Below are 26,061 nucleotides of genomic sequence, written 5' to 3' on the forward strand. Positions count from 1 at the left end.
CGGATCCTTTAGGGAAAAATATCCTCTTCTTCTTTTTCTTCTTTTTATTATATTTTGAAACCATGTGTTAGGTGCTTCTTTGTCAACTAAAAATATATATCATTTAAATGCATAATTTGTGTTTACCTCATTCATTCACTTATTCTTGAATCATTTCTCGAGTGCCTGTGATGTGCAAAGCCTCTGCCTAGAAGCTGTGTGCTGGGGCACAGTTAAATATGAAGGACGGTGTATGATGTTTCTCGTGGATTGAGCTGTCAGAGTGTCACTGATATGGGGGAGCTAATGGCATGGTTTATAAAGCTATTTCCATTTTTTTTCTACTCAGGACAACAGCTTTGAGCAGTTTATTATTAACTATTGCAATGAAAAGCTGCAACAAATCTTCATTGAACTTACTCTTAAAGAAGAGCAAGAAGAGTATATACAGGAGGTAATGCTCAAATACTTGAAAAATACTGATTTTTTTCTGCAAACTATATAAGCACGACTCTAATAATATCACATGTATTTGAGTGTAACAATATTGCACCTTTATTTAAAAATATTACCTGACTGGCTCTGGTCTGATTAGATTCCAACATTATTGTGTTAAATAATTCCATGTCAAGAAACCAGCTTGAAGTGAATGGACAAACAGCTGTGGTACATCCATAAAAATGGGCTACCTCTCAACAATAAAAAGGAACAAACAATTGATACATACAACATGGATGAATCCGCAAATGCATTATGCTAAGTGAAAGAAGTCAGATTCCAATGGCTACATACTTTATGATTGCATTTATGTACCATTCTGGAAAAGGCAAAGCTATAGAGACACAGAACAGTCAGTGGTTGCCAGGGGATTGGGGGGTGGGGCAGGGTGAGAGCTGACTGCAAAGGGATCAGCCTGAGAAAATTTGGGGGGCCACTTGAGGTGGTGATTACTTGACATTATGCATTTGCCAAAATTTAGAAGATTATATACAAGAAAAAGCCATTATTTCTGTATGCAAGTTTGAAAAGAATTTGAGACTGCTTACTCTTGAAAAGCATTGGTGTTCTAAAAATTTTATAATAAAAATAGCTAACACCTGTTGAGTGCTTAGTTGATGGCAGGCATCGTACTAAGTGCAATATATGAATTATCTTTAATGTAATTTAAAAATAAACAGAATTAATGTTTAAGTGTTTTCATCCTTGATTGCAAAGTACTTAACTTGGTTTTTACTCCTTCATTTTTTTAAATAGCCAGTTTTTGTTTCAAAAAATAAAAGGGCAGATTATTTTAGTGTCTATATTTTTGTTTCATTTTCATTTCTCTGCTTTACTATTTTAATATTTTCTGCATTTTCTATAGTGTCATTTTAAGCCATTAAGACAGCTAAGGGTGTTCGCTTTTATCCGATCATGTCAGTGGTAGATGCTTTTGTCTCAACACAGATTTTTTTAATGAGACTGCTGGCCCTGTGACTTTGAAAACAACCCATGTAGTCTAATATATGAACCATAAATACTTCACCTTTCTTTCAGAATGATCATTATGCTTTAGAAATATTTTATGCTTGTCTGGAAGCTTTTGGGAACATAAACATCTTAAAAGCAAGATTCATTCTCTTCCTGTCTTCCCATCATATAGAGAATGCTCAAACTTTGATCTGTAACTTCAAACAGTTTGCACAGATTGTTTAAAACACTTCTGAAAGTATAGGAAGAGCCCTAGCTTGCTGTATGAATTACGTTTCTTCCTCTCGGAAGAAAAATAAATGTTTACTCTTAGGGGGCAAAGAGTAAGCAGACATAGAATGATTGCACTTGGCCTTACAGGTTTGACTCCATAGCTAGTATAAGAATCAGTTGATAGGTTTCCGTGTCTTTTTTCAGGTTGAAAATACTTTATTTTAGCACTGGGCTCTTGAAATAGTTAACTACCCTATGGCTGTAAGTTTAAGAACATCTGAACAATCTCTACTTGTTTTTATCCATAGGATTGGCCCTAAAATTAACTTTTTCCTTGTGATACATAATTAAGAACCAAAAATGTAGGCCTTAGATTCTTGGGATCATTTTCTGACTTATTTCCTTATAAACATTGTAAATATATACAAAATAATATTGACCCAAGGGCCTGTCGAGTAAATGTTTGGCCCAGGGCCAGTGAAGTGCATGGGAAATTGCCGCAGATAGGAGAGTGGGATAGCAGGCAGTCTCACAACGGCTAAGGGTGTTCGTGTTGATCCCATCATGTCAGTGGTGGATACTGCATTAAGAAAGTTTGGGAACCAGAAGATGACATTTGCACACTGATTCTACAAAGGAAATATTCAGAGAGGAAATAAAATATCGATGAGATGGGCAGAGTATTTTATACCTAGGAGTATGGTGGCATCATGATGTGGGATTTGATTTTGTTTTGCTTTGTTTTGTTCCAGGACATTGAATGGACTCACATTAACTACTTCAATAATACTATCATTTGTGACCTAATAGAAAATGTGAGTATGTAGGAGGTAAAGTTTTCGGGGGCAGGAGGGGAAACAAATAAACCATAAAAATTTTTTGTTAGCAAATGTCATTATTTATGAATGAATTTACTGCCTTCAACATGAAAGCATTTGTATTTTTTAAACCCTTTTCTTTAAGAAGCTGCAGAGTTCTGGAGAGTTTACTGTAGTCCTAAGAGCTCAGGTGCCATTCTTGAACACCGTCCTCCTAGACACCTGGGATATTTTGAATCTTACACAGGCGCCCCCAGGCTCATCCTCTTGCCCTGATGAGGAGCCCAGGCATGGCTGTAAGACGCCAGGCCCCAGCCGTGGCTGCTGGGAATGCCAGTACTGTCCAGAGCAGCTGTTCAGTTTTGTGGTTTTTTTCCCCTCAAATCAAGACATCTAGCTCATTTCTAAACTCTGGTGGCTGCTTAACATACTGTTCAAGTTAAGATAAAGGAGGAGAAGAGTACAATCTCTGGAACCGAATTTAGCGGGATCCCAGAAGTGGCTCAGGTCTAGAGCCAGTCTTGGTTCAGAGAACCGAGGGATATCATGCAGAGGGTGTTGCACGCGTGACTCTGCAGGTGACCAAGGGCCGGGAAATTTTTAGCAGACCCAAGTATGTATGTGTGTGCCTAAGTGAAAAGACTTAAATTATAAAAATCCACTGGATCGTTTTCTGAATCCAAGATTTTTGCTTTTACATTGTTTCCTGTAGTTTACTGTAAATTACTTAATTGTAGGTAGACTGATTTTTGTGTGTGAAAACAGGAAACCCTTTGTTTTTATGCTTAGGAATACTAACTCTCCTGACCTTGGTAACAGTAGTTTGAAACAATGCCTAACCCTTATTGTCTTACAACGCTTATAACTCTCAGAGGCAGGCGAGTGCTGTTTTAGGAATGAAGTCAGACTCTGAATGTACAGTCAGTCACTTTCTACTCATCTTTAACAGGTCCTTTTGGAAATACATAGGTAGCCAATTTTTTTCTCAGTATTCAAGCTATTTCTGAGATTTGCATTTTTTTTATTAAGTTGAACATTCAAAATTATTGAAAAACATCACTTTTTCTATTAAAAAATAAACTTTGTTTTGAAAAATCTGAATAATATTAGAACATAAACACTGATATTCCACCTAAGCAAAATTCAGAGTTCTAGTCCACGTTTCATGACCAAGGTAATTTACTATGGACTTTAACTTTCAGATTCCTGGCTAACATTTTTCCTTCATAAATATAACATTGCATGTAATTATTTCCCTTTAAGGAAAAAAAACAACAACAACAGTGGTAATGTGCTTAATTTAACTACATTATCTCAGTGAAAAATCCCCTTGCATATATGTTTGGAGGAACTCACTCACATTCACAGAGGAGCCTGGGTGCATAAAGGAAATGTTTCCTTCCAGCATCACTTAACAATAATGTTTATTCTGGGGCTGTTATGAACACACTTGATCCCTGAGAATCCAGCTTCCCCCAGGGTCAGTCTGGAATAAATAAATGCTGGTCAGAGGATGTTATGGCCCTGTGAGGCTTGGTGGAAGTGGGTGGGGTTGATCCTTAGCTGGAGGGATCATTCTCTTTGGAGTGGAGACATAAGGGCCATCCACTGACATGGCCTATAGGGACAATCCAAGGAACAGCCGCCCTCATTCAGGAAGGGAGAAGACTGCTGATTTCTGACTTAGTCTAGGACTGACAGCTCTTAGGAAAAATATGATAAAGGCTGTGAATATACAACAAACACATTTCAACTCATGTTTAATACCAATCTAGACATTTTACATGGAACCGTTTGATTGCACTGATCATGAAATGCAGCATCCCCAAATCACAGTGCTTTTTTTTCTAGAAAATACTTAATTTTGAACACGTGAGCAGTTTCGGCAACATCTGAAACCAATCTCCTTCCCAAGCTATGAATCAAATATTCACTGTAGAAGTCTGTGTTTTGTGATTGATGACAACATATTTTGGAGACTACTTTGTCGCATTACATTTTGGCTTTTAGCCTCATTGCAGTGTTAGCCTTTGAGGTCTAATGTACCATTTGCTAATGGCATGAATTGCAGCCATCAGCTGGGTCAAGCGTCTGAGAAGACTGCTGAGCCCCGTTCTGTGAGGGGAGGGAGTGGAGAGCCTAGTACGGACACATGCCCTCCCCCACACACACCTGGGACATGGCGAAAGAGGGCTGGCTTCTGCAGCTTTTTGTTACTTGTTTTGCTCCTGTGTTTTATTCTGTTTTAATTGAACGGAATTTTCTCGTGACTAAGTTAATTGTGTTTTATGCAGTCATTAGGAGTAATTATTAAAACAGTACAGTGAGGAAGGAAGGGAACTTTTTCATTTCCTTTCTCCCAGAACACAAACGGAATCCTGGCCATGCTGGATGAGGAGTGTCTGAGGCCTGGCATTGTCTCAGATGAGACCTTCCTAGAAAAGCTGAACCAAGTCTGCGCCACCCACCAGCACTTTGAGAGCAGGATGAGCAAGTGCTCTCGCTTCCTCAACGACACGTCTCTGCCTCACAGCTGTTTCAGGATTCAGCATTATGCAGGCAAGGTGAGGGAGCGCTGGGAGCAGCGAGGCAGGCCTGCAGTTCCCCCACCCCAGGGAGTCTTGCCTCAGAGGTGGGCCTTCCAACCAGTGCTAACTTGTGAGGATAAGTTGCGCTGCTAAATAGTTGAATCAGTAAATTGTTCATCAGAAATTGAGTCTGGACTGCATGGAGTAAAATCTTATTCATTCTGAGACCCAGGTACAAGAACCATTTGCTCCACCTGCCACATCCATTTAAACATTCGATTTTATGATTTTTATATAGCATAAAGCTGTCTTTTAATAATAAAATAAAGAGCTGTCAACATTAATAGATTTACGGGTAAAAATTAGGAATCACTAATGGTTTTAAAAGCACAAGTCATTTAACGAAACTAATGAATTCTTAGACTGAGATTTTGAAGTGACAGTGGGGGAAATATATGCCGTTTTAAAAATCATTTCTGCATTTGCTTAATATTTGGGGAAATTAACTTTATGCCATTTAATATATGAAGGATGTTGATAAAAACAATTTCAGCAACAGATTAATTTTTAGAATCTGAAAAGATTAGAGTTAATACCTCCCTTTTTATAAATAAGATTACCAACTTCAAAGGGGAAACAAGTCTTAATTATGTATTTAGTAAAATAAAGTGTATGATATCTGCATTAACTTTAATTAAAAGTTTTATTTCTTTCCTTTGCCTATTTTATGAAAATGCTTTTCTGATCAATTTCCTGATGGTTATGCGTATCTATGTAAATATCAATGTTATCTCTAGTTCCCTCTGTTTTTTTGTATGCTTTATGGTGGGATCACATTTCATTATTTTTTTCTTGTGAGTGCCCCGTTATTGCAGCACAAAATTTTGTTGAGATTTTTTGTTTGTTTTGGGGGGAAGTGCATGGGCCGGGAATCAAACCTGGGTCTCCTGCATGGCAGGCGAGAATTCTACCACTGAACTACCCTTGCCCCCCCCAACCCACCCCCAAGTACTATTTTTTTGGCATGGGCAGGCTCCAGGAATCAAACCCGGGTCTCCGGCAGTGCAGGCGAGAACTCTGCCACCGAGCCACCTTTGCCTGCGCTCACCCCCCTCTACTTTTAAGAGACTAGAATTGGCACACACAGACTGAAAAATAAAAGTAAAACCTCAAAAGTATGCTCAAACACGAAAAATAAAATAAAATCTAAAATCCTTTGAAAATGTTATGATAACATTTTTGGAGTCTATTCTTGCAAATCCTGAAGGGTAATAGAATTTATTTTGAACTCTTCTGTGATTTAGACAGATGGAATTTAAACTTGGAGGCTAATTTGGTATTAGAGTGTGACTCACAGGTTGGAGGCTTTTGATGGAGGCAGAAGCAGCTGAAAGGTAGATCGTCTTGAAGCAGTTTCCTTCGCAGTCATTCGGCGCTGTCGTAGGCAGTGCTCCGACACTGAGTCCCCCGCGCTGCCCACAGGTGCTGTACCAGGTGGAAGGATTTGTTGACAAGAACAACGACCTTCTCTACCGCGACCTGTCCCAGGCCATGTGGAAGGCCAGCCAGGCACTCATCAAGTCTTTGTTCCCCGAGGGGAACCCTGCCAAGATCAACCTGAAAAGGCCACCCACAGCTGGGTCCCAGTTCAAGGCTTCCGTGGCCACTTTGATGAAAAACCTACAAGACAAGAACCCCAACTACATTAGGTATTTCTGGCACATAAAAATTCTTTGACATTTCTAACGGGAAATGTCAAAAGAGATTTTCCTGTTTGCTTGAATCTGCGTGTGGTCCCGGCTGAGAATAACTAAGGTGCTTACAAGTTAAATGATATGATATCTGCGGTTTACTTAAAAATACGCCATTGTCCCAACCCCTTACCCCCCAAAATAAGGAGTTAAAACCAGGGGGGTGAGGGATGGAATACATAATTAAGAAAGCTGCATGGTTGGCAACATAGCCGTTCTCAACTTTCTATGTTGTGTGTGTGTGTGGGGGGGTGTGTATATGTGTGTATGAGAGAAAGAAAGTTAAAAAACAAATTGTAAATTTTTTTCTGGTCAGGGTTTTTGCAGAAAACTCTTCTGTTGTATTCATTTTGGATTCTTGTTACATTAACTTAGAGCACAGCCCTGTTGCAAGTGGGACTTTAGTTACAACTTTGGTGTTATAAAATATGCACCTTTCTTTGCTGTGAGAGTTGTAGGTCCTGAGAAAATGATGATCCTGAAACACTATAGATTTTTTCCAAGGCAATAGGAAGAGCTTAAAACCATCTCATCTGGTTTTCTGTTTCTGGGCATCTTAGACAGAACTATCTTAAGATTCCGTTAACCAACTAGGATTAGAGTTTGAGATATGTGTGTTTGATGAACTAGGTAATAGAAGGGACGCACCCGATGGGTCAGTGTCATGCACACGTGCATGCCTACCTTCTTTAGTTGTCTCTGAAAATTTGCTTATGGGAAAACTAGAGTGAAGAACATTTTTGTGTTTTAGTTTGTGTAAAGCTCAAAAATTTCAACTTCCGACACCAACTGCAAATAACTGCAGTAACTCAATTCGGTTCGATTCTGTTCTGACTCCAGCCACCCAGAGTTAGGCCAGACTCCACAGGTTAAGCACAGTTCTCTACAAGATTGCTCTTCAGATGCCAGTTGCAAGTTTGAGGGCCCCGTCCATCTGCACTGCTGATCAACTGGCTACAAATTTGGGGGTTCCCACTAATTTGGGTTCAATAATTCTCTAGAACAACTGAACTCACTGAAAGCATCATCTTATGATTATAGCTTTTTTATAGGAAAAGGATACAAATAGAAGGACCCAAAAGAAGGGATACAAAGGGTGAGATCTGGAAGGGTCTCAGACACAAGCATCTGCAGGTGTCCTCTCCACTGGAGTCGGAATGGATCACTCTCCTGGCACAGAGATTCTTATCAGTCATGTCAGTTCTCTGAGTTTTGAATGTCCAGGATTATTATGGGGTCCTATTAAGTTCTTAATTGGTGAAATTAGTGCCCACATGGTTGAACTCTATATCCAACCCCGCTCCCCTCACCTCTCCCAGGGTCCGGCTGATGTGACATGGCTCAGAGCCCTGACCCCCCAATCACGTAGTTAGTCTTTCTGGTGCGGCCAGTTGCCCCACCCCAAGCCTACAGGTGTGGCTGGCCCCACCCTGTCATGTCCTTAGCACCCATCTATCAGATGTGGTCTGTGGCCTGCCATGAATAACAGACAACACTTCCTTATGGGGAATTCGAAGATTCAGATGATATCTCCCAGGAACTGGGGGGCAAAGACCAGCCCACATTCTTTATTATATTACAGTTTGTTTATATGAGATGGACATTAGTAATACTTATAAATACACAAAATCCTTTGGTTTAATTGCAGTCAGGTTACAGCATATATTAGGAAAAGATCTTAGTTTCAAAACACACAGGAAACATTCTGTGATCAGTTACTTTTGTTGTTCTCAACTAAATGGACATTATTTTTGTGACTGTAAAAGGAAAACTTTAAAAACATCAAGGCCAAAGTAGGTATGATTTAATTGTCTGCATATTGTGTGTGTGTGAAGTTTACTTGGTAAACAACTAGGCAGATGTAATTGTGAATGTTTAACAATTGTGATAGGATACAGTGATTGCTGCAATAAGATCCACATATAACAATGGCCTAAAAAAGATTGAAATTTCTTTCAAACATAACTTCCAAATGTAAGGCTAATACAGTAGCTCAAAGGTGGCTCTCCACGTGTCCACATTCCCAGGGAAACAAAGAGAGATCAGGCCCCCCTTTCAGAAATGGCCCACATTTCCACTCTGATCTAGTGGACAGAATTTGGTATCATGGCCCTACTACTTGCAAAGAAGGCTGGCAAATGTAGTCTCTGCATGGGCAGCAAAACGTCCTGCTAAAAAGGAGACCAGACCTAGGGAAACCACATTTTATTTATTTTTTTTCTTGAGTTGTAACACGCAAAGTGAAGATGTGCAAATCTTAATTATACGGCATTTTGAATTTTTATGTATGGAAATAACTCTATCCAGAGCAGGATAAGCAACATTCCAGTCATTCTGGAAGGTCCCCTGAACCCTTTCCTTATTTATCCCCTTCACCACTTCTTTCCAGAGGTGATACCAATACTGACTTAACCATAGATTAATTTTGCATGAACTTTCTATAAATGGAATCATACAATACCTACTCTTTTTATATCTTACTTCTTTCACGCAGGGAATTGTCTCTTGATTTTCATCTATGTGGTGGCACATATTTGTTTGTTTTTTAATTATGTAGTATTTATTTTTAGGTGGTTTTGAAGTTATTAGAAATAATTTCCAGAGAAATGACCAGATTTCCCAAGAATAATAATTATTTCACTATGGAATAATTATATATAAATACTTTTACAAGTATGGGCAAGTATATCCATAAAAGACAAAGTTCAAAACCTAAAATCTTTATTATCTTTTAGGTGTATCAAACCAAATGATAAAAAGGCCGCACACATCTTCAACGAGACTCTAGTTTGTCATCAGGTCCGGTACCTGGGTCTTTTGGAGAATGTCCGAGTAAGGAGGGCAGGCTATGCTTTCAGGCAGGTCTATGAACCTTGCCTAGAGAGATACAAAATGCTTTGTAAACAAACATGGCCTCATTGGAAAGGACCTGCAAGGTAAGAAATTCGTTGACCATATTTAATAATGATTTTTTAAATCACAAAAATAGCATGTTTTTTTTTGCATGCTTTAGGCAAAAAAATTAGAATTCTATGAAAAATTGAAGGTAACCACTTGTTTCCTTTCCATCAGAATACTGTTTTGTTTTGTTTTGTTTTGTTTTGTTTTTAACATGGGCAGGCACCGGGAAACAAACCTGGGTCTCCAGCACGTTAGGCGAGAACTCTCCCACTGAGCCACCATGGCCTGCCCCCCCCATCTGAATACTATTTTGTACTAATTTTTTTTTTTATTAATTAGAGTTCAGGATTTTCTATAAGGTCAAAACAGGGCTTATTAAATCCACATTTGGAACTTGAAGTCAACAGAATTGTTAAAATATGCCAGGGGCAAATGAGTAGGAGGAGATTAACTCCAAAATGTTAGAATTCGCGGCTTTTGGATCACTGCCAGCTTTTCACTTTTTACATGGGGAATTGGGCCTGAGAGAGTCAAGGGGTGGGGTTTCCCCTCTTTGACCAGGTCTGAACCAGTTGAGAAATAGCTACAGGGGCAGATAGGGCGTGTTGAGCTCTCCACAGGCAGGGGGACGTGTGCTGTTGGGCAGGCTGCTGCAGAAGGGAAGTCAGACCTGGGCCTGGGCAGTGACTTTTCCCAATCAGAGAAGTTGTCCCTGCTCTGTTGGGCTCTAAACGCAGCATGTGAGGGTATATGCAGGAACTTTAGGATTTTTGTTCCATTATGCCAGTGTTGCCTCTCATTTTCACTGAGGCATCCAGGGAAACATACCTTACTTCAAGGAAATCAATTGGTCAGGAACACCTCTGTCAGCTGGGTAGTCAAGTGGCTGGCGTCTGGTGGTCCCTTGCTCCTGGGCTCCATTGCTTTCAGCCTCTGTTCCTGTGGAGGCTCCTCACTTTGCTTCTCCAGGGCAGGCCTTCATCCCTTGGCTTCACTTGACTCCCTCTAGTTCTGACTTTTAACATCACATGGCAATGTCTGCTGGGCTTCAAGCATCTCCAAACATCCATGTCTCTGTTCTCTGCTCTGAAGTTTCTTTCAGCTCCATCATTTCTGGCTCTCTCCAAAGTGTTTTCTCTTTTAAAAGGATTCCAGTAAACTAATCAAGACCAACATGGAATGGGTGGAGCCACATCTCCACCTAATCAAAAGATCACCCCCACTATTGGGTGTGTCAGATCTCCATGGAGGTCATCTAATTAAATTTTCCAACCTACAGTAATGTATCAGGTTTAAAACATGGCTTTTCTGGGGTACATATATTTTCAAACTAGCACACGAGACATAGAAGTCCAATGTACCCCCTAACCAGTTACCCAGATTTACCAACTATTAGCATTTGCCACCTTTGTTATGTCAAACTTGCTTCCTTCCTTCCATCCATTCCATCCATCTATCCATCCATCTGAGAGTAGGATGGCATATATCATGTACCTCTAACACCTAACACTTCCGTGTACATTTCCTGAGAATAAGGACACTCACTTATGTAACTGCCCTAAGTATAGTTGTAAAGTCAAAGAAATTTAACATTGTATGAAGCTTTCAGTCCATATTCTGAATTTTTCAACACTTGTATCAGTTGTCCCAATAATGTTCTTTTGAGCATTTTCTCCTCCATTATTAGATCCAGACCAGGATCACGTTTGGCATTTAATTGTAATTGTCACTTTAGATGTTTTGTTTTGTTTTTTTAATTGAGGTAACATAAATACAACATAAATTTCCCATCTCAAGCACTCATGCAAACCATTTTTTGCATCATTTGCAATACTGTGCAAGCAGCACCACCAGGAGATTTTGTTTTAAGGACTCATGTTGAAACGAGGGTCGAGGTTGGAGTAGACAGAGCTAGGTCAAAGCCTTTTGTTCCTGCCACGTAAGGCCTACACTTCTTAGTACCTTGTTGTTCTGGTACTTGGCGCTCTCTCTTGGGCAGAGCCCACTCTCCAAGGGCTAGAAGCACAATTTAAAATATTTTTGAGAATTAACTGAGTGGTTTCAAAGTAGTCCTGAGTTCCCCACACACCCTCTTGGCTGTGGTTGGTGCATCGTTAGTAGTAGATTTGATACAAGTGTTACCTATACTAATGAAATCAAGAAATTGGCTTTGATACCACATTTTCTTGGAATACATAGTTTCTGAATCCAAATTTGCATTTACTGGATTGGATTTAATTTGGAGGATTAAGTCTTGAAAATTCCGTGATTGAAGGATGCCTACTGAAGGAGCAATCCCACTTTGAAATGAAGCTCTTTTTTTATTTTACTGAGAACCTGATATCATGGTTTAAGAGAAGATAAGCTATTTTTGTAACTCAGAAAATTCATTGTATTTTTGTTTATCTTTATAGATCTGGTGTGGAGGCTCTGTTTAGTGAATTAGAGATTCCTGTGGAAGAATACTCCTTTGGTAAATCAAAGATATTCATCCGAAACCCAAGAACAGTATGTAATCAAAACCTTTACTCTCTGAACTGAAGTTGTCATATAGGCGCATTCTTAAATCGTGTTTTACTTCATAACGTTACCCGAGAACCCTACCAAGAATTCTATACTCTTGAGCTTATTTTTAAATGTCCAAGGAGATGGATCAAGTAAGGGATAGTGAAAGGACATGTATATTTTTATGAAACAGCAGTCTTTGATCTGATAACTTAATACAGCACTTAAGAAATCATAAAGCAACTATTCGTTTAACAGTAAGATCTTCCTAATTCATAGAAGCTGGAGAAAAGTTAATCTGTATTTGTAATATCAAAATTATATAATAATTTTAAGAAGTAACATCCTATTATTTAAAGGTGCGTGAGGATACTCAGATTAATATTTTTTTAAAGAACACTTTTTAAATTCTACCTACAAGAACCCTAATGGGGTTATTATGAAAAAAATGATATGAAGTATAATTTGTATAGCAGCTGATTTATAGTTTAAAATTTAGAGAATTCAAAAATTGTTTAAATTGTAAGATAAACTTTGCCAGCCTTCATTCCATTAATAAAAGCCCAGGTTCTTTTATGATTTTTTAATTTATTTTTTGTGATTCATCATAAATTCTGAATCACTGGAATCCAAACTGTGGGTCATGCCTGAATTCATCAAAATAGTTTTCTCATGGGCTATCATCCATATCTTTTATAATTAAGATAAGTATTCAAATTTTTAATGCTTGAGAATTACTCTCATGTATGCCATGAGTTTGGGGAGCATTTTTGATAAGCCCATCTATCTTTTCTTAATAGTTATTCAAGTTAGAAGATCTGAGGAAGCAACGGGTAGAGGACTTGGCTACTCTCATTCAAAAGATATATCGGGGATGGAAATGCCGTACACACTTCCTACTCATGAGAAAAAGCCAAATCATGATTGCTGCCTGGTACAGGAGATACGCGGTGAGCGCACCGGTCATCTTCATTGTAATAACCATGCTGAGTTGGTAACATTTATTACGTCCTTACTATATATGCTCCTTTTACATAGTTAGTCCTCCCAAGAAGCTTGAGAGATGGTTGTTCTTACGTCCCTTTTTTAAAAATGGGAGAGCCAGGCCACTTCGCCTCTGGTCACACAGCTGCTGAGTGGCAGAGCTGGGATTTAGACCCAGAACAACTTCAAAGCCCAAGTTTAGCTGTCAGACCCCACTGCCTTCCGCTGATATGGACATAAGTAGTGGGGGAGTTACGTCTTTAATTTGAACATCAGATTGGGAGAGATAGTGTCATAACACCTTGACGATAGTTGAGTTAATTTTCTGAAATAATTATTTGTTCCCAATTTATGGTACCAGCATTTAAATCCAGAAAGCTAATACCATGTTTTACTAGAATTCTGGTTTTAGATTGGGTTTCCTTTAGTCTTCCATTATCTGGCCCTATTAATTATGGGAAAAGATTTCCATGGTTGTTGAAAAATATATATTTTTCAAGTATGTTTGCTTAATGGATTTGGAATTCCCCTTCTTACTTATTTGTAGATGTTTTGTTGCAGACAAACAAACCTGAAGGTTTGCCTCTGAGTTAGCTTTAACTTGGGTTGTTTCCTCACAAAATAAACCTTAGCAAATAGGATACTGCTTCCAAATACTTTTTTCATTAGAGTGAGTTAGAAAATTAATTAAATTCACAGTCAAATCTCCTTTAGAGTATTCTCTTTTTCAGCCATAGAGCAGTTTTACTATCGGAGAGAGTACCTAATCAGGGCATAATTTATGCTAATCCATACTCATATAATACATGAGTTTGGGAAATTGAGGTACTGAAATGATAAAGCTAAAAAAAAGGCTTGATATTTTAAAAGAGCACCTTAAATTGCTTTCTCTAGTTAAAAGAGTATAACAAACACTGCAAGTCTTCCAAGTATGAACTTGCCCAGCTGTGTGAATAATGCATTCATTCATAGTGCGTTCTGCAAGGCACTATTTGAGGTTTCTCTGTTCTAGCCTGGTTGCAATGGATTCTCCTCTATGGACCTAGCAGTGCTGCTTTGCTCTTCTACAAATTCATAATGCTCTACTTTCTGTTTGCCTGAGAATGGGAGAACCAACAAATAGCCAGTCGTCAAGAAGCCCCTTTCATCACTTCTTATTTTGAAGTCGTAAAGGAAAGTCCAAGTTTGAAAGTGTACTGAATTCATCTATCTTGAATTCTACAAATAATTTTGGAACATCCACCCAGAGGGTAGCAAGGTGAACAAAGCAACCTAATTTCTGACTTCCTGAAGTTTATGTATGGTGAAGGATAAAATGCATGTAAGCGAATAAATAATCAGAACAGTTATAGATTGTAGCAGATGCGAAGAAGGAAATAGAAAACTGAGAGAAAGAATAATCCAGGGATAGGATATAACTTCAGACAGACAGGATAGTCAAGAAAGATCTTCTGGGAGGGGGCATTTCATCAAAAGGTTGAGAAGGAACAGGTAATGCAGAACAGCAAGTTTTATTTGCAGACCCCCTCCTAAGGTGGAGCTATTATATATCTCCAGATAAAAATAAATCACCATAGAATATGCTCTTAATTCATGATGGTGGGAGTTATGAGCACTATTAATTTGTAAAATGGAAACAGCCCAGTTTTTAGAGAACTTATTAGCTTTGCTCTGGTGTTAAATATCTAATTCAGAATTTGATCTAAATATCTCAGTATACATGTTATCTAAGCCAGTGCTTAATTAAACTCAGTATTTCTCTTAACCATGTAACTTGAATATTTTCTAAATACTCACTTTCAGTTACTGATTAATTTTAAATTCTCCCATATTCTATGATAATTCAAGCCTCCTTGAAATAATCCTAAAGTTGAGATATAGCTATTGTTTACTGCCCATCTGTTAATAGCATCTTCCACAATGCATCCTCGAGTTCTGGAAGGGCATTCCTGAGTGGAAGGAGCTTTGTGGTCCAGAACTTCCAAAGTGGAAGATTCGCAGTGTGACTTGAGTACTTTGAAATGCTATGGATTTTTGTCACAGGTGCCCATGTTCCAGTGAATACTCCATACTGATCACAGCTCCTTTTTCTAGGATTGGTGTTCCCACAACCTCAACTCTGTGGCATCTCACTTAGCAGGAGGAAAGCCCTCCGCACGCTCAGAGTGCTGAGCCAAAGGTTGACCCACAGCCTTCTGCTTGGAACCTCCCTTCTTTAACCTTCCCCACCTGGAGGCACCCTCTGCTCCTTTGGAACCTCTCTGTCTTACTCTCCATGTCTCTCAGGACACTGTCTGTCCCTTCTACCGCTAATTCATGGGCATTGCAAGCCTTTGAGGGCAGGGGTCCAGTGAGATGCAAGTTTGTATCCTTAGATTCTACTAAAGTGCTTTATGCAGAGTAGGAGCTCAATACCTAAATGTTTATTTGATTGATTTAAATTTGTTAACTGATTTCCCAACTTGAGGCAGTAAAAACAGCTATCCTAAAAGGGTTAAAGGTGGACCCAGTAAGTAGTACGGTGAGAAATGATGTCAAGAAGAGACAATGCTCAAAAACAGATGCATAATTAACAGCGCTGAATTATATGTATATGTGAATGTGGTTAAAAGGGGCAATTTTAGGACATATAATATATATATGTATTATGTGTGCTATTTCTGTAAACCTATAGCTTATCTAACAAAAAACTATTAATGAAAAAAGTTGAACTAAAAAAAAAATTCAGACCTCGGTATTTATTCATTCCATATGGTTTACTGAGTTATCTGCTGTGTGTCAGACCCTGTATTATAAATATACCCATAGTATAAAGAACAGGTGCTAAGTATGGTAGGTTCTGGGCCATTGAGAAATAATATAATTATATTTGGCTCGTCAAAGCATACTTTGGATTAACCATGGGAATTTTGGACTGCTTGTTATTTTGTTTCTTTAGGTATTGGTTTCCAGGAGTGGATAATCAAGAGTTAACTGCACTAACTGAGCAAAAAAACACCTTTCCCAGTCCCTGCAACTGCACCTGAATGTATTACAGATATGTAAACAGAATGGTCATAGCTTCCCTTTTTATCTTACAGCAACAAAAGTGGTATCAGAAGACAAAGAGTTCTGCCTTGGTAATTCAGTCTTACATCCGGGGTTGGAAGGTGAGTTGGAAAGAAGTATGCCTTATTTATTTGGGGTTTTGGGGTTCTCCACAAAGAGTGATGCCTTTAGGTGGCATCGTGCATGGGAGGGCCCCTCCTGCCCTGCCTAACCTGTAAACAGTCAGATGGAAAGAATAAATGTTATGGGCTAAGCTGGAGCCCTGGTGACCAAGTCTCCACTGCTTCCTTCTAACTGGCTTTCTTTCTAAGAGCTTTGTCCTCTAAGCAGGAAATAATACAGTACACGAGTACAGTACCTTCCTCCCCCATGTTTGCAAGGGAAGCTGTAGTCCAGAAGGCTCTCACAGCCATTTCCTTGGTACTTGTGGATCCTGCCACAGCCCAGAGCCTTTCCTTAACTTCCTTAGTGACCATCTGTGGGCCTACCCTGTGATGACTGAAAGATGCTGAGCTCTGGCCAGTTTTAAAGGGGTCACACTGAATGACCTGCTTCTGGGTCAGGGGCGAGCTTGCGGGTCAGTAAACCATGGCCTGCAGGCCAAATTCAGCCCGCTGCCTATTTTCATTGGGCCCAAAAGCTAGGAGCGGTTTTTATGTTTTCATGCATTATTTTAAAAAAAACAGAAGTTTAATGATATTTCATATGTAAAAATTATATAAATTCACATTTCAGTGCCCATAAAGTTTTCTTGGAACATAGCCACATTCATTTATTTAACGTGTTGCCCGTGGCTGTTGTTAGTGCTACAGCAGTAGAGAGGGAGATGGTCAGTTGTGATAGAGGCCACAGGAGTTGCAAACCCAAAAATATTCATCGTGTGGCCACATATTGACCCCTGTTCTGAGTCAGAGATACTTCAGGGCCAGTTCTGACCCCCTTCTTGTCAGGAGATTTTGGGGCATGGGTTCGGATCGGAGGGCACACTTAGTTCCTGCGCCTGGACCCCCTCCTTTGGAGGTTAGAGGCCTGGACCAGACATCCAGCCCATTGACTGACCACTGTCTAGGCCTATGGGCAATCCAAGGGCTTGGTGGTCTTCCCACAGCAAATGCCAACATGCAGACCAGAGCCCACAGGTATGTGATATTGCTGCCTGTGGATCCTCCTTTGACCCGATTGCTCAGCCCTGGGGCCCACACTACACTCTACAGAGACTGCAGAGCCCAAACCCAAGTCTCCAAACAAGGTGTCCTCCTGGCCCACGAAAGCTGGAAAGAGACTACCAGCTTTGGACCAGCCAGATAATTTTGTTCTAGTGAAAATTTTTTTTAAATCTTAAATAAGAAGTAAGGCACAGTTATGTTCTTGTGATCCTGACAGATATTAACAGCTTGGATCACTGGGGCTCCTCCGGCCACATTCTGAGAACACTTCCTTCCGTCTGATGTGCAGCAGCTCGCGTCACGGTGGTCGGGTTTTCCTGGTCACAGTCAGGGCATGGGGGGCTGCTGGGCCAGTCCGGGATGGTGGCCACTCTTGTGCTTGACCACATCTTCTTGTGCCACCTTCTCAGAGTCAGTTGTGAGCTAAGCACCTTCCTTTTTCCTTTCTGTAGGCTGCTTGTTTTTTCAGTTGTTTGAGAATGGGTGTGATGGCTGTCATCTCTCCAGGTGTCTTTTCAAGTGGTTGTGAATTCCAATTTTGGTGGGGTTTTTTTTGACTGTATTTTTGGGGTGCTTATGCACCTTAGGCTCGACAAATCCTGCGGGAACTGAAGCATCAGAAGCGCTGTGAGGAAGCAGTCACTACAATTGCAGCCTACTGGCATGGCACCCAGGTAGGCCGGAGCCCCACGGACACCCGGGGACGGGAACGACCTGGAATGAACAACGGACTCTCCTGTTCAAGGGTGGAAAATGTTTTGCTGGCTTAAGCTACTAAGCGCGCATTTGCCTCTCACTCGTTCTTGCCCGTGTTTTGGTGTGGATTAGCAGCACACGCCTTTGTGTTGACTCGCTAACCATCGAGTAACCATGTCTTTCTTTTTCCTTCTCCTTTGGGAACCAGCTGTAACCTTTCCTGCCTTAAACTTTTCTGTAACTCCTTTTCAAATGCATCACAGGCACGGAGGGAACTGAGCCGGCTGAAGGAGGAGGCTAGGAAAAAACATGCTATTGCAGTTATTTGGGCTTACTGGCTCGGATCTAAGGTATTTGATGCATATATCCCATCACTCCATCCTGGAATTCTTATCCTTAGCTCAAGAATATTAGGGGATTGATGACTACAGTTAATAGTGGCTCACACTGATGCACGTCCTGGCAGCCAAATTTAATAAACCTGGGGACGTTGGTGGAGGCAGTGCCCATAGAAGCATGAGCATGTGTAGGCAGAAAAGACTAATTGATTACTAATCATGCACTGGTATCATTATTGGTGTGGTTGTTGTCGTTGCTGTTGTTGAACTCTTAAGTAAAGTGCATGTTTGGGTTCTTTCTTTTCTTTCCCCGTAATGTATGTTGGTGGTTTCTGGAGGCATTTTTCCGGGGATGGTGATTTGGGGATTTTAAGGTTTGGACTTGAATCTGTCTTCCACAGTCTGTTGGCAATGGAAATGCCTTTAATGCATGGCTTAAAAAAATTAATCCATGAATGAACTTGTTTGTTTAGGCTTACTTTGGCAGCTATTGATTATTATAAGATATTGTATATGACAACAATTATCATCTGTGATTTACCAGAGAACTATGCTCATGCAAAGCTAGCCATAATTGCTGCACAAGAATCCCGGGAATTTCAACATCAGCTGTTTGTTTCCAGAAACAAAGGATTCCTGAAACTCTCACTAATCCCTAGGCATAGAAATGGGCTCTGTGAACATTTCATATACTCCCAAGGGACGAGATTTTAGATATTTTTGTTACTTAGAAAATTCAAAGGTCATCTCTGCTAAAAATGTGTATTCCAGTTAGAAAGACAAATATCAATATAGTCTTCTGTTTTTAAGTCAATTTCGTCAACATTTTAAGCCCTTTTTGTGAGAAAAAGGAGAAGAGTGAGTTATTGCCTGCATGGAAACTTTAATCCACCTAACACTAACCAGAGTTGTTCATTTGTGCTTTTCCTGAAAATCTGTGACAAGCAGTATAGTTCCTTTAGTAAACTGAAGGAAGTGAGAGCAAAAGCTAAAAGGACTCTGACAGGCAGTTGTTGCTTGGATTTCTCCATTGCTTGAGCTCCTTTCCCAGGCTCGGTTATTTCTATTGCTCCCAGGAAATTAACGCCAGTCTATTTCTCCCATTTAAAGTAGCATGCCTAAGATGAACTTTTTCCCCAAATTAATTCTTCAACCTATACATTGCTTCCCTTTTTGTCTTGTATCAATATTCAGTTTGACTGGCCTCTATGCACTTGTCACTTTTGGGGCCTTAGTTATTTGATTTGAATTTTTACACACTCCTTCCAAGTTTTAGCCAGAAAGAAGTTTTCATTTTTGGTTTGAGCTTCAGAGAAATAACCATTATCCCTCTCAGGTGTTTTTTTTAAATGGTTGTTCACAAGAGTTACCTTTTCACACTTTTTCAAGTTAATGAACTCCAACAGCTAAGCGAAGTCAGGTCCACCCACGTATCTGGGGCTTTGATGCATGAGTGAGTGTGGGGAGAAAGAATCAAAATGGAAGGGAGAACAACAGAGAAAAAAAGGGAAGGAATGAGTGCCGGGCTCGCAGGGGATGGAATTAGCTCAAGCTCTATCCAGATTCTAGAACAGAATCTCCTTCCACTGAAAATGCTAGTGACTGCACCAGCCTGCTACTGATTCTTTGGGTTGAAATGGTTGTGCCCTGTTCCTCTGCCAATCTGAAATCCTTATCCATAAATTGGCTCTTCCGTTTGGTGGGGTATCTTTTTCTGGTCGTTTATGCTATCTGCATTGGGCTCTTTTTCATTTACCATCTAAAACATTCTAGGCTCGGAGGGAATTGAGACGCTTGAAGGAGGAGGCTAGGCGTAAGCATGCAGTTGCTGTCATTTGGGCTTACTGGCTTGGACTGAAGGTACTTTCTCAACCACTTCTTTCTGCCCTGGGTGAAAGCCTAGCACCTATTAACACTGGGAAAACTATTGATGCTTGCTCATGCTCTGCAAAGTCTCTTGGGGTGTCATCTTGCCATTTTATAAGCCAGCATGTTGTGACCAGGCTTTTGCTGTATCACCACGTCCTGTGGAATATGAGAAAAGCACGTTACAATGAGTTCAGTTAAAATGAGGGTCAACTAAATAGATGAGGACTTCCAGAATATTTTTCAGGATGTGTCTTCATGTAACTTCATTCTAACGTGTCTGCTTTCCTAAGCTATTATAATTCAGGAGAGAGAAAAATGAAAGCCAATTCATGGGTACCATTTTTCTTCCTCCTGTCCCTTCTAACCATATGGTATTGGCTTGAGATTCAAAATGTGTGTGAATCTAGTAACAACTCCACGGATAAAGGAGAAATGGTAATCGGTAATGTAGAATGTAAGTAAAAGGAAGAACTGCCTTATAGTGTGGTCACATACAATTAATCATTTCTTTGCTTAGGGAATGAGTCTGGGACTCAGATGCCCAGAGGGAGCTGGCAGGTGGCATAGATGAGGGATGCAGTAGATGGGAGATGGATTAGAAGCCACGGGAACTCATGCAATTTGGAGATTTCATATTACTTCTAAAAGCAATGACAACTGCTCTGGTCCCACCCAGTCCTTGTAACATGCAAATAGGGATCACTGGTGCAGAATGTTAGACCATTTTTAAGAGAAACCTGCCATCTGAATTCTTATATGTTGGGTGTTTTTTTTTTAAATATGCGCGTAAAACGTTGATCTACAAATGGAATTTTGTTACTAGTTTACTAGCTTAACAACCCCTAAAGTAGAAATATTTTGAACATGTGCAGTTAGACCCAGGAAACTGAAGACAAAAGAAAAAGCCACATAATGTCTGAATTATTCGAACTAGCTAATATTTTGCTAAGAGCTGAGCCAACCCTCTCACTTATATCTGGATGATAGTAAATGTTTTAAATATTTTCCCTCAATTCTAAAATGTAACTACAAAGAAAAAATCGATGCCAGTCTATTTCTTTCATTTAAAATAGCATGCCTAACACTAATTTTTCCCCAGGATTAATTTTTAAACCTGTACATTGCTTCACTTTTTGTCTTGTATCAGTCTTCACTCTGTTTCACTGTTTGGGACCTTAGTTATTTGATATGAATTTTTATACATGCCTTCCAATTTTTAACCAGAAAGAAGTTTTAGTTTTTTGTTTGAGCTTCAGAGAAATAACTGTTGTTGCTCCCAGTATTTTTTTAAATGGTTTTCACAAGAGTTGTCTGTTCACACTTTCAAGTTAATGAACTCTAAACAGCTAAGCAAAGTCTGTGGTATCATCAAGTGTCACCCATGGTTCTAAGGCTTTGATGCACGAGTGAGTGTAGAGAAGGAAACAAGGAAGATGGGAGAACCACAGAGAAAAAAGGGAAAGAATGGGTGCTGGGGGATGAGGTGGGGTGGTCGTGAATTACCTCAGGTTCTGTCCAGATTCTAGAACAGAATCTCCTTCCACTGAAAATGCTAGTGACTGCACCAGCCTGCTACTGATTCTTTGGGTTGAAATGGTTGTGCCCTGTTCCTCTGCCAATATGAAATCCTTATTCATAAATTGGCTCTTCCGTTTGGTGGGGTATCTTTTTCTGGTCGTTTATGCTATCTGCATTGGGCTCTTTTTTATTTACCATCTAAAACATTCTAGGCTCGGAGGGAATTGAGACGCTTGAAGGAGGAGGCTAGGCGTAAGCATGCAGTTGCTGTCATTTGGGCTTACTGGCTTGGACTGAAGGTACTTTCTCAACCACTTCTTTCTGCCCTGGGTGAAAGCCTAGCACCTATTAACACCGGGAAAACTATTGATGCTTGCTCATGCTCTGCAAAGTCTCTTGGGGTGTCATCTTGCCATTTTATAAGCCAGCATGTTGTGACCAGGCTTTTCTGTTATGTAGCTGTATTTCAGGATCATCGCCATGTCCCGTGGAGTATGAGAAAAGCACGTTACAATGAGTTCAGTTAAAATGAGGGTCAATTAAATAGATGAAGACTTTCAGAATGTTTTTCAGGATGTGTTTTCATATAACCTCATTCTAACGTGTCTGCTATTATAATTCAGGAGAGAGAAAAATGAAAGCCAATTCATGGGTACCATTTTTCTTCCTCCTATCCCTTCTAACCGTATGGTATTGGCTTGAGATTCAAAATGTGTGTGAATCTAGTAACAACTCCACGGATAAAGGAGAAATGGTAAACGGTAACGTAGAATGTAAGTAAAAGGAAGAACTACCTTATGGTGTGGTCACATACAATTAATCATTCCTTTGCTTAGAGAATGGGTCTGGGACTCAGATGCCCAGAGAGAGCTGGCAGGTGGCACAGATGAGGGAAGCAGTAGATGGGAGATGGATTAGGAGCTATGGGAACTCATGCAATTTGGAGATTTCATGTTACTTCTAAAAGCAATGACAACTGCTCTGTTCCCACCCAGTCCTTGTCACGTGGAAATAGGGATCACTGGTGGCAGATCTTAGAACTTTTTTTTTGCATGGATAGGCACCAGAAACTGAATCTGGGTCTCCAGCATGGCAGGCGAGACGTCTGCCTGCTAAGCCACCATAGCCCACCCCAGATCTTAGAACATTTTAAAGAGAAACCTGCCATCTGAATTCTTATGTGGGATTTCTTATTTTAAAATAGGCACATAAAACATTCATCTTCAAACTAAATTTGGTTAGTAGTGTACAAGCTTACAACCCCTAAAGTAGAAATATTTTAAACACGTGCAGTTAAACCCAGGAAACTGAAGACAAAAGAAAAAGCCACATGATATCTGAATTATTCAAACTAGCTTATATTTTTCTACGTGCTGTCCCCCTTACCTCACTTATATTTGAATGGCATTAAATGCTTTAAGTATTTTCCTTCAATACTTCCAATTTTGGAAGTATTTTCCTTCCAAAATTTAACTGTATCATTCATTGAATCGTTCCTTCAGCAGACATCTCGGTTAGTTTAGGTTAGTTGTTAGACATCAGGATACAAAGTAAATACAACAATAGAGCAAGGAAAAAGTATATAAACTAAAACCGTGATATGATGTTTTAAGTGCTTGATAGCATTAAGCATAATGTTTTGTGGGAATAGAGATAAAACAAATTAATGCAATTAAGTGGAAGATAAGGGTGGTTTAAAAGCTTCTTCTAAAATTCTTATTTAGCCACATTCAGTTCTCAGTTGCATTATTAAAGTCTTATCTTCATATGCAAGCCTTTTAGGAAGTGATTTTTAGACTTTTTCTGTGTTTTAAAATCAGTTTGATGGAAAGATTACCTTATATAATTTTTCCGAAATATACTCTGTAGAGCTTGTGTCTGTGTCTATAAAATGCTTATCAAATTACTAAGAGGATTTAAAACATCTAAACATCTTGATGTGGTTACTTTGCATTTCTTAATTTCTTTATTTCTGACTTAAAATCTGCTGCCTGGGTATAATTCAGTTATTTTATTTTCCAAAGAGGACACTTGTAAATTTACTTCTTCCACATATTTTGATTCTTAATGGGGGAATATCATCCTCATGAACAACTGCTGGTGACCCATTAATGACTGTCATGTGCTTCTTCTTTTTAAAGGTACGAAGAGAGTACAGAAAATTCTTCAGATCCTATGCTGGAAAGAAAATTTATGAGTTTATTATTCAGAGAATTGTAAGTAACTGTTTACCCTCAATATTAGTATATTAGCATTATTAGATTAAGTGCTCGATAGTACCCACTCAATAAAATGTGACATTCGGTGATGATTAAATGATAACTGTGATACTGAGAATAACCTTTCTTATCCGCTTCCCAAAAGTTCAAGAAGAATTGTGTCTAAAAGAGTTATCAGTGGCCCTTATGTGGTGAATAAGAAAATCTTTGTTTTATCTGACAGAGAGAGGCTGCTTTGGGGAAAGTGAACCCCAGAAAGCCTGGGCCTTGCCCCGCTAACCTGCCATGAGCTGTGGCTGATCAGGGTTGGCAGACAAGTTAGTGGAAAGAGGGGTGAACATGGACAAGGCTGTGCAGCTACCAGGAGGGGTCCTGGGGCTCCCCAGTCTTTGAACAGTGAAGACTGCAAAGTCTGGAGCCAGCCTGCTCGCCACTTCCTAGACTTGTGACTGCAAGTGACTTTAACTTCTGTGAGCCTCATTTCATCGTCTGTTAAATGGGGGATAATAAAAATCCAAAGTTGGGGGGGTACAAGAGTAGTTCAGTAGTAGAATTCTTGCCTGCCATGCGAGAGATCCAAATTCAATTCCTGGTCCATGCAGTTCCCCAAAAACAAAACAAATAAGCAAAAAACAAAAAAACCAAACAAATAAACAAAAAACAAACACAAATTCAGTAAATGTTGCTGTAATAACTGGATATTCACATGGCAAAAGAATGAAATGTGACCCTGCCATACAGCATACAAAAAAAAGAAATCCAAAATTGTATGAACTAAAACTTGCTAAGTTCCACTAAAGACTGGTTTGTTTGATTGTGGTGTATGTAAAACAGTGTCTTTTCTGGTGCATTATACTAATCACATATTTTCTGTCAAACTTAACACAGATGCAAAATTACTTCTTGGAAATGAAAAATAAGATGCCGTCCGTGTCTCCAATAGACAAGAATTGGCCCTCAAGACCTTACCTATTTTTGGATTCTACTCACAAAGAGCTAAAAAGGATTTTTCACCTGTGGAGGGTAGAAAACATTATATTCTTTCAAATTCCTTATCATGTATCTTGAGTGCTTTAGGAGTGTTACATAAAGGCAGGTTTCTAATACATTCTTGCTCTAGCCTCGAAGAAAGAGACTCAAAGACTTAGGTATTTTTGAAGCTTGTACAATATGTGGCCTTCTCTGAGAAATCCTGCAGCAGCTGGATGTTCTCCAAATGGGTCTCCTCTTGTCAGTGTTTGCAAAGAGAAGGCACAGTTGCTTTTTCCTTTCCCTTCCAAGTTCCAGTTGCTCTCAAGTAGTTCAGCTTTTGGTTTATTTTCTTCTCTTTAAAAACCGTATTTTAAGGCGTACTACAGAAGGTAGAATTAAATCATAAAATATGAACATCTCCACATATACTTAAATCCTGCAAATTGTACGGGTTTACTTTATAAGATTTATTAGAAAGACACACACTTTGACAGACTGGAAAAAAAAGTGTCTAAGTCACTAAAAGACTTCACAATTACCTCTATTTGAATATAGAGGGAGTCTGAAAACCTATTTTATATTGCCTTCTGTATTGGCTCCGCCAATTTTATATGACAGCACAGCTTGTAAATTAGGTGTGTCTCATAGAAAGTAACCCAGTCTGTCAGCCCAGTGTGAAAATACTTGTATGGACACTGACTTCGTTTAATAACTTAGTTGATAATATGGAATATAATGGATTAACAAATTGGAAGCCTTGTATTAGTAAATGGATGAGCAGTGAGAGCATTCTCCAGAGGCCCTTCCCTGCCCAGCAGTGTAGGTGTGTTCCTTATGTTTCAGAATCACATGTGTGTAGAGTGACATTATCACTAGTTAGTATAATGAATGGTTCCAGCACGACATATGGAATCGGATCCTGAGTTCTGTTCCCTAACTTAGTAAGTCAACTTAGTGAGATTCACCAACCTCAGTTCGCCTTCCCTTTTGAAAGGGTGATAACTGTTAACTGGTCAAGTTGCAAGGATACTAAGGAATTCTCAATAAGTCTGACACAGGAACTGTTTTCAGAAATAATGACGGGTT

The 26,061-nt window shown here is 39.5% G+C and overlaps 1 protein-coding gene across 7 annotated transcripts in view; it reads left to right on the forward strand.

The window, feature by feature from the left end:
• Positions 1-26,061, forward strand: part of MYO1B (myosin IB) — a 204,468-nt gene that overhangs the window by 164,704 nt on the left and 13,703 nt on the right. For 4 of the 7 annotated variants that reach the window (XM_077154500.1, XM_077154501.1, XM_077154502.1 and 1 more), the window contains exons 14-27: positions 329-433; positions 2,415-2,477; positions 4,844-5,044; positions 6,491-6,717; positions 9,495-9,695; positions 12,075-12,168; positions 12,966-13,115; positions 16,230-16,298; positions 17,951-18,037; positions 18,323-18,409; positions 20,171-20,257; positions 21,997-22,083; positions 23,926-24,000; positions 24,892-25,026. In XM_077154500.1, coding sequence (XP_077010615.1) covers positions 329-433; positions 2,415-2,477; positions 4,844-5,044; positions 6,491-6,717; positions 9,495-9,695; positions 12,075-12,168; positions 12,966-13,115; positions 16,230-16,298; positions 17,951-18,037; positions 18,323-18,409; positions 20,171-20,257; positions 21,997-22,083; positions 23,926-24,000; positions 24,892-25,026 — 1,668 coding nt within the window. The remainder of the gene's footprint in view (positions 1-328; positions 434-2,414; positions 2,478-4,843; positions 5,045-6,490; positions 6,718-9,494; positions 9,696-12,074; positions 12,169-12,965; positions 13,116-16,229; positions 16,299-17,950; positions 18,038-18,322; positions 18,410-20,170; positions 20,258-21,996; positions 22,084-23,925; positions 24,001-24,891; positions 25,027-26,061) is intronic. The other 3 variants (XM_077154503.1, XM_077154504.1, XM_077154505.1) reach the window with 3 other exon arrangements.

The sequence above is a fragment of the Tamandua tetradactyla genome, chromosome 3 (assembly GCF_023851605.1).
Source record: "Tamandua tetradactyla isolate mTamTet1 chromosome 3, mTamTet1.pri, whole genome shotgun sequence".
NCBI lineage: Eukaryota > Metazoa > Chordata > Mammalia > Pilosa > Myrmecophagidae > Tamandua > Tamandua tetradactyla.